Here is an 8,479-nt window from a genome sequence, read left to right as displayed (position 1 = left end):
GATTCTCAGCAGCCGCAGAAAGGGCAACCTTCAAATAGATAGTGAGCAGAGCAAAGTATGGATCAAGATCATCATGGTGAGGGTAAGACAAACAGACAACGAACACTTCAAAAAGGGCAGTCTTAATTCACCATAATTCTGTGAGTTAATTCTTACAATTCTTTCTTCAACCTTTTCCATACGACACCAAAACAACATACATTTAGGAAATGTTTTCGATGCCTCCTGCGAACAGGTAAGTGAAGATTAAAGTGTATATTTTTTCAGTCAGTGATCACATGTCCAGGCCAGATAGAGTACCCTCCTTCAGGACTGGGGGGTGTGAGGATGTGTGTGACCAGGCAGGGTAGTGAGACCAGGCATGATGGAGGAAAGGAAGAAGAGAATGCGAGACAGGTCTGTTTGTCTTTAAATCCACAAAAATTAAGAGTAAAAAATATATTCATATAAAAGTAAACTATGTGTTGTCTCATTGGAAGACACAAAGGAGCACAAAAACAAAAATCGAAGGTTGACGACAAGTTTTATAATTTGCTTTAAGACGGTTTTACGAAGACTGAGTGCTGTTTGGAGCGGGCAGGGGAAAGGACCGTGACATTTTGAAGGTGTGGCGACGAAGGACATTTTGGGGACAGTCGGATGGCCCCTCTCCATCCTCCCTCTTCCGTGGAGCTGAGCAGTCTGAGCTGCAGCCTTGGAGCAGCAGATCAGTCTAGAGGGCTGAGCACTTCTCTCAGTCAGCGTGTCAGTCAGTCTTTCAGCCTGAGTCTCCAATGTCATTGTCCACAGGGGGCGGAATGCTGGGCAGCACTGTGGAGCCGGTTCCTGCTGTAAGGTAGCCAGCGACTCCTGGACCTGAAGGAGACAGCCAAACAAAAAGAGTCAGGGGATGAGAGACTGAGGAATGCTCAAGGCTGACCACTGAAATTGAATGCACAAGATGAGTGGTAAGGACTGAGGTCAACACTAGATTATCTGTTGAAGATGTTACATTGTGTGGTTATTATGTTATGTTACAGGGCCGGCGGTGTGAGAGGTGGTAGTGGAGATGGCATACGAGTATATGAACGATTGCTACTTAAACCATCAGCAAGCATATTGCCACTGTTGACTTTATTAAGGGCTTCCTCATCACTGGTTCAAAGGATTCCCTCATTGACTTGTGCTACAGTAATACAGCCATTGTGTTTTTCCAATCCATATCTGAAGATGAGATGTGTTTGGGAAAGTGGAAATGGAAAAACTGAGCAGTGGCACAAGATGGAGGGCCACAGGAAAAGGAGTGGAGGGAGGGTGGGTGGGGGAGCAAGGACAAAGTCTACCTGCAGTCAGAGCAAAGAGAGGAGTGCTGGGAGGACCATGCATAGGAAACTACAGCCCGGTCCGCAGGGGGCTGCTGGCCGCCATGAGAGAGGGAGTGGACACACCTGAGTAAGAAGGAAACGTGGAGGAAGACAAAGGGAAAGAACAGGAGGAAGAGAGGAGAACAGAGAGGAAAAGTAGGGAGGAGGGTATAAGGCTGAGAGGCACTAAGTGAGGAGTCAGCAGCCACAAAGTGCTCAATGGAAGCATAGTAGAATGAAGGGATTCAGATTGGGTTTGTACAATGCCCCCGCTTTGTAGTGCTTAATATACTGTGCGTGTCTGTGGATTACATCCCCACCTGTGATGTACCCTGCAGTCTGGGACTCGGAGATGAACAGGTCATGCTTCTGGTCTTTGAAGGCACTCCACACAGTGGACTGATTCAGGATTTCATTCACCTGCAAAACAGGACCTCTCAGACTGATAGAAGTGTACAGTAACAGTGAGGATAGGATAAGATCAACTTAAATGTCCCGAGGGGAAATGACACACAGTAAGTACTGCAATATATTGTTGATATACGGATTGATATATTGATTGACATAGTCGTGGTGCCTAACCTGTTCTCCATAGTGCAGACTGCGTGTCATGGACTTGAGAGCCTTGACGATCTGAGCCTTGGTGGCCGAGGGGTTGTCTAAGGTCTCCAGTCCAATTCCTTCCAGTAGCCGCAGGAGGTACGGCACCAACTCCACTCGGAGGGCCTGTGTGTGCATGTAGGAACCCATAAAAACACTCAAATGACATGGAATAACAAGTAAAAAAGGGTCGAACGCAAGCACACCCTGTATTTTCCCCTAAGGAATAAACAGGGGGAAAAAATGTTGAGAAAATGTAACTGTGTTAACCTCAAATGGTACCCTAATCCCTATATAGTGTACTACTTCTGATCAGAGAACTATGGGCCCTGGCCAAAATTAGTGCACTGCATAAAGAATAGTGTGTCATTTGGGACTCAACAAATGACAGATGAGCAACCTGAGACACGAGGTCTGTCTGCTCTCTCTGGAACATGCGGTTCAGCGCCTCACAGGCCAGTCCTGCCATGTCCGCCCTCATCTTCATCCCACTCATCAGAGGACCGATGGTCTCCAGAGACGCCATAGAGCGCACACATTGCTGCGAGCGCACATACACGTGTACACAAACAGACACACAAAAACACAGCATTAGACTTGCTATACACTTCTAAGTTTGACAAAAATAAATATATAACAGATTTAGTGTACATGGGAAGATTGTTGACCTCATTACAATCAAATCAAGACTATTGTAGACTCTATATGTAGTTAAAGTTGACTTGGTCGTAGTTATACAGCTACATTAATACAATCATAGCTTGCTAAACTAGCTTATGGTCGATCTGGTCACCCTGTCTGTCATATAGAATATCATCTCATGTTGTGGAAAGCCACCATAGACTGTGAACTCACCTCATTATCTGAGAGCACGTGGATGAGGCGGATAGAGCTCTTGGGCACTGCGTTGTTCTTGTGGGTCAGTGCTGCCAGGATGCGGTGCAGGTGTCCCAGGGGAGGGACCTGATCACACAGCTGTGTCTGGGTGCTGAACAAACACACTGCCGCTGTGGTAACTGTCTCCAGGGCCTCACCCTGTTGGAAATGAGCAGTGATGGTTAGAAATTGAGATGTTAGAGTACAAGCATAGAATTGGATATTCTGTACAGGATCTTTTATGAGATGACAATAGATAGTTTCCTGCTCAGTTACAGGAAATGTGTCTGTGTGTGAGAAATGTGCTTTAATTCACTCAGTGAGATAATTTCATGGTGGCAAGGATATGAATGTGCGCATGTCCTCACATTGGGATTGTTAGTCTCAAATAGCTCAGTAATGGTCTCCAGGAGGGACACTAGAAACTCCCGGGGTTTGCGAAGCACCCAGCCCGGCTGAGCGATGAAGATACGCAGGAAGACTCCACCCACCGCTAGCTCACCCTGCCCGTCCCCATATGCCACCGTGAACTCCTCTGGCAGCTGCAAACACAGTTAACATTGTAATATTAACACACCATGTAATTAATGTAATTACTGTTGTTTACGCTGATTCCTTTGGGCATTTCTCAGGTCACCTTATTCACGGTTTACTACACAGCGAAAAGTATTCACCTGCAAAACAGGACCTCTCAGACTGATAGAAGTGTACAGTAGCAGTGAGGATAGGATAAGATCAACTTAAATGTCCCGAGGCTGTCACATTTACATGAATATGGCTCCATTTATTGAATTGAATGAACTTACTCTCCAGCTAACATCAGGATTATCCTTTTGCTGCTTAAAGTGCCTGCAGAGTAAAAGGGATAAAAACATGAGACAAAAGATACAAATCACATGGTCAATAAGAGAGAAAGTTTGCGTACTCGAGCATCATCTCCCGGACGGTGGTGGAGACAGTCTCCCGAGAGCCATCGTTCCAGATGAGCTCGGGGTTCTCATGTGTCCCCTCGAAGATGTGCACCGCCGCCTCCGCGTTGTCCCGCATAGCGTCCATGAACACGCCGGGCAGGAAACGCATCAGAGTCAGACGCACCTGAGGGGGAGAGAGGGATAGGGATGAGGGAGAAAGAAAACAGGGCCCTAGCCAAAAAGTAGTGCAATATATAGTGAATAAGGTGCCATTTGGGATGCAGAGCTAAAGTATTCTCTACAGAGTGATCACTCTCTTCCTATGGCAAGCCACGCAAGGATACTGACTGACCTTTGGCCCAACCAGCTTGTCTGAGGTCATCTTGGAGAAGAGCTCAGCCGTCTGGGAGCGCACCTGGGGGTGGGTGGAGTTACAGAAGAGGTCCAGTAGGTAGATCAATGCACCTGGAGGAAGAGGGGGAGGGCAGAGTTTGACATGAAAAATCTGTCCTACTTGTCCAAAGGACAAGTGGCTAAAAGTGAAGCTCTTTCCTGGGATGATAAAAATAAATATGTCTATGGTTCAAAACGAACTCTGGGACAGTTCAAATCAAATTTTATTTGTCACATACACATGGTTAGCAGATGTTAATGCGAGTGTAGCGAAATGCTTGTGCTTCTAGTTCCGACAATGCAGTAATAACCAACAAGTAATCTAACTAACAATTCCACAACTACTGTCTTATACACAAGTGTAAGGGGATAAAGAATATGTACATAAAGATATATGAATGAGTGATGGTACAGAGCAGCATAGGCAAGATACAGTAGATGGTATCAAGTACAGTATATACATATGAGATGAGTATGTAAACAAAGTGGCATAGTTAAAGTGGCTAGTGATACATGTATTACATAAAGATGCAGTAGATGATAGAGTACAGTGTATACATATGAGATGAATAATGTAGGGTATGTAAACATTATATTAGGTAGCATTGTTTAAAGTGGCTAGTGATATATTTTACATAATTTCCCATCAATTCCCATTATTAAAGTGGCTGGAGTTGAGTCAGTGTGTTGGCAGCAGCCACTCAATGTTAGTGGTTGCTGTTTAACTGTCTGATGGCCTTGAGATAGAAGCTGCTTTTCAGTCTCTCGGTCCCAGCTTTGATGCACCTGTACTGACCTCGCCTTCTGGATGATAGCAGGGTTAACAGGCAGTGGCTCGGGTGGTTGTTGTCCTTGATGATCTTTATGGCCTTCCTGTAACATCGGGTGGTGTAGGTGTCCTGGAGGGCAGGTAGTTTGCCCCCGGTGATGCGTTGTGCAGACCTCACTACCCTCTGGAGAGCCTTACGGTTGTGGGCTGAGCAGTTGCCGTACCAGGCGGTGATACAGCCCGCCAGGATGCTCTCGATTGTGCATCCGTAGAAGTTTGTGAGTGCTTTTGGTGACAAGCCGAATTTCTTCAGCCTCCTGAGGTTGAAGAGGCGCTGCTGCGCCTTCTTCACGATGCTGTCTGTGTGAGTGGACCAATTCAGTTTGTCTGTGATGTGTATGCCGAGGAACTTAAAACTTGCTACTCTCTCCACTACTGTTCCATCGATGTGGATAGGGGGGTGTTCCCTCTGCTGTTTCCTGAAGTCCACAATCATCTCCTTAGTTTTGTTGATGTTGAGTGTGAGGTTATTTTCCTGACACCACACTCACCTCCTCCCTGTAGGCAGTCTCGTCGTTGTTGGTAATCAAGCCTACCACTGTTGTGTCGTCCGCAAACGCAGTCGTGGGTGAACAGGGAGTACAGGAGACGGCTCAGAACGCACCCTTGTGGGGCCCCAGTGTTGAGGATCAGCGGGGTGGAGATGTTGTTGCCTACCCTCACCACCTGGGGGCGGCCCGTCAGGAAGTCCAGTACCCAGTTGCACAGGGCGGGGTCGAGACCCAGGGTCTCGAGCTTGATGACGAGCTTGGAGGGTACTATGGTGTTAAATGCCGAGCTGTAGTCGATGAACAGCATTCTCACATAGGTATTCCTCTTGTCCAGATGGGTTAGGGCAGTGTGCAGTGTGGTTGAGATTGCATCGTCTGTGGACCTATTTGGGCGGAAAGCAAATTGGAGTGGGTCTAGGGTGTCAGGTAGGGTGGAGGTGATATGGTCCTTGACTAGTCTCTCAAAGCACTTCATGATGACGGAAGTGAGTGCTACGGGGCGGTAGTCGTTTAGCTCAGTTACCTTAGCTTTCTTGGGAACAGGAACAATGGTGGCCCTCTTGAAGCATGTGGGAACAGCAGACTGAGATAGGGATTGATTGAATATGTCCGTAAACATACCAGCCAGCTGGTCTGCGCATGCTCTGAGGGCGCGGCTGGGGATGCCGTCTGGGCCTGCAGCCTTGCGAGGGTTAACACGTTTAAATGTTTTACTCACCTCGACTGCAGTGAAGGAGAGTCTGCATGTTTGTTGCAGGCCATGTCAGTGGCACTGTATTGTCATCAAAGCGGGGAAAAAAAGTTATTTAGTCTGCCTGGGAGCAAGACATCCTGGTCCGTGACTGGGCTGGTTCTTTTTGTAGTCCGTGATTGACTGTAGACCCTGCCACATACCTCGTGTCTGAGCCGTTGAATTGAGATTCTTTGTCTCTATACTGACGCTTGCTTGTTTGATAGCCTTGCGGAGGGAATAGCTGCACTGTTTGTATTCGGTCATGTTACCAGTCACCTTGCCCTGATTAAAAGCAGTGGTTCGCGCTTTCAGTTTCACGCGAATGCTGCCATCAATCCACGGTTTCTGGTTTGGGAATGTTTTAATCGTTGCTATGGGAACGTCATCCTCAACGCACGTTCTAATGAACTCGCACACCGAATCAGCATATTCGTCAATGTTGTTGTCTGACGCAATACGAAACATATCCCAGTCCACGTGATGGAAGCAGTCTTGGAGTGTGGAATCAGCTTGGTCGGACCAGCGTTGGACAGACCTCAGCGTGGGAGCTTCTTGTTTTAGTTTCTGTCTGTAGGCAGGGATCAGCAAAATGGAGTCGTGGTCAGCTTTTCCGAAAGGAGGGCGGGGCAGGGCCTTATATGCGTCGCGGAAGTTAGAATTACAATGATCCAAGGTTTTGCCAGCCCTGGTTGCGCAATCGATATGCTGATACAATTTAGGGAGTCTTGTTTTCAGATTAGCCTTGTTAAAATCCCCAGCTCCAATGAATGCAGCCTCAGGATGTATGGATTCCAGTTTGCAAAGAGTCAAATAAAGTTCGTTCAGAGCCATCGATGTGTCTGCTTGGGGGGGAATATATACGGCTGTGAGACTCCCTAAATTGTTTTTTTTTCCGGTTCCGGGTTGGAGCGAGCGGTCGCATCTACACTTCGGTCCGCAGGTAGTATAACTTTTCCATTACATTTCATTATAGTACAACGGTTTGATTTGTCTAATCTTAGCAATTTCTTCTTAGCTAGCTACATAGCCGTCTTTGTATCAAAGATAATTGCGTAATTATCGTATTTCGTCGTCCTAACGTAGTCTACACTGCTATCTGCCCAGCAGCTAGCTAACGTCTACCGTCTACTAGCACTGTAGAAACTATTACACTCAACTGAACGACTCGATTAGTGTAGTGTTAGCTAGCTACATAGTTGTCTTTGCTGTCTTCGTATCCAAGATAATTGTGTAGTTTAGAGTGTGTAGACTTAGAGTGATTATCTTAATTTACCGAGGTTAGCTAGCCAGCTATTTGTCGTCCTTAACGTAGGAGATACTGCTAGCTAGCTAGCCAACGTCTACCGAATTAAACTTCAACAACCCGGTCAACATTCCGCTTCGCTCCACAGGTAGTATCACATTTTCATTTCACTTCATTACAGTACAACGGTTTGATTTGTTTGATCGTAGCTAGCTAGCTACATAGCCGTCTTTGTATCTAAGACAATTGTGTAATCTAGAGCGATTTTCTAGGTTAGCTAGCCAGCTATTGTCGTTCTTTTAACGTAACGTAATCACTGCTAGCTAGCCAGCTAGCCCCCGAATAGCAGCACTGTAGAAACTATTACACTCGACGGAACGACTTGATTAGTGTAGTGTCAACAACGCAGCCACTGCCAGCTAGCCTACTCCAGCAGTACTGTATCATTTCAATCATTTTAGTCAATAAGATTCTTGCTACGTAAGCTTAACTTTCTGAACATTCGAGACGTGTAGTCCACTTGTCATTCCAATCTCCTTTGCATTAGCGTAGCCTCTTCTGTAGCCTGTCAACTATGTGTCTATCTATCCCTGTTCTTTCCTCTCTGCACAGACCATACAAACGCTCCACACCGCGTGGCCGCGGCCACCCTAATCTGGTGGTCCCAGCGCGCACGACCCACGTGGAGTTCCAGGTCTCCGGTAGCCTCTGGAACTGCCGATCTGCGGCCAACAAGGCAGAGTTCATCTCAGCCTATGCCTCCCTCCAGTCCCTCGACTTCTTGGCACTGACGGAAACATGGATCACCACAGATAACACTGCTACTCCTACTGCTCTCTCTTCGTCCGCCCACGTGTTCTCGCACACCCCGAGAGCTTCTGGTCAGCGGGGTGGTGGCACCGGGATCCTCATCTCTCCCAAGTGGTCATTCTCTCTTTCTCCCCTTACCCATCTGTCTATCGCCTCCTTTGAATTCCATGCTGTCACAGTTACCAGCCCTTTCAAGCTTAACATCCTTATCATTTATCGCCCTCCAGGTTCCTCGGAGAGTTCATCAATG

General features: G+C 47.0%; 1 protein-coding gene across 4 annotated transcripts in view; it reads right to left on the bottom strand.

Annotated features, from left to right (window-relative positions):
* Nucleotides 1-108: 108 nt before the first annotated feature.
* The window catches only part of LOC135522538 (dnaJ homolog subfamily C member 13-like), a 72,983-nt gene continuing 64,612 nt past the window's right edge, over nucleotides 109-8,479 (bottom strand). For 2 of the 4 annotated variants that reach the window (XM_064948894.1, XM_064948896.1), the window contains 9 exons: nucleotides 4,083-4,195; nucleotides 3,745-3,914; nucleotides 3,626-3,668; nucleotides 3,188-3,361; nucleotides 2,799-2,978; nucleotides 2,344-2,484; nucleotides 1,926-2,069; nucleotides 1,664-1,763; nucleotides 109-855 (listed from right to left, as the gene is read on the bottom strand). In XM_064948894.1, the coding sequence (XP_064804966.1) occupies nucleotides 758-855; nucleotides 1,664-1,763; nucleotides 1,926-2,069; nucleotides 2,344-2,484; nucleotides 2,799-2,978; nucleotides 3,188-3,361; nucleotides 3,626-3,668; nucleotides 3,745-3,914; nucleotides 4,083-4,195 (1,163 nt within the window). In that variant the 3' untranslated portion in view covers nucleotides 109-757. Of the gene's footprint in view, nucleotides 856-1,322; nucleotides 1,428-1,663; nucleotides 1,764-1,925; nucleotides 2,070-2,343; nucleotides 2,485-2,798; nucleotides 2,979-3,187; nucleotides 3,362-3,625; nucleotides 3,669-3,744; nucleotides 3,915-4,082; nucleotides 4,196-8,479 lie in introns of those variants that run through there. The other 2 variants (XM_064948895.1, XM_064948897.1) reach the window with 2 other exon arrangements.

The sequence above is a fragment of the Oncorhynchus masou genome, chromosome 30, assembly GCF_036934945.1.
Source record: "Oncorhynchus masou masou isolate Uvic2021 chromosome 30, UVic_Omas_1.1, whole genome shotgun sequence".
Lineage (NCBI taxonomy): Eukaryota > Metazoa > Chordata > Actinopteri > Salmoniformes > Salmonidae > Oncorhynchus > Oncorhynchus masou.
Note: the sequence above shows the minus strand (reverse complement) of the source record. Positions and strands in the feature narration are given on the sequence as shown.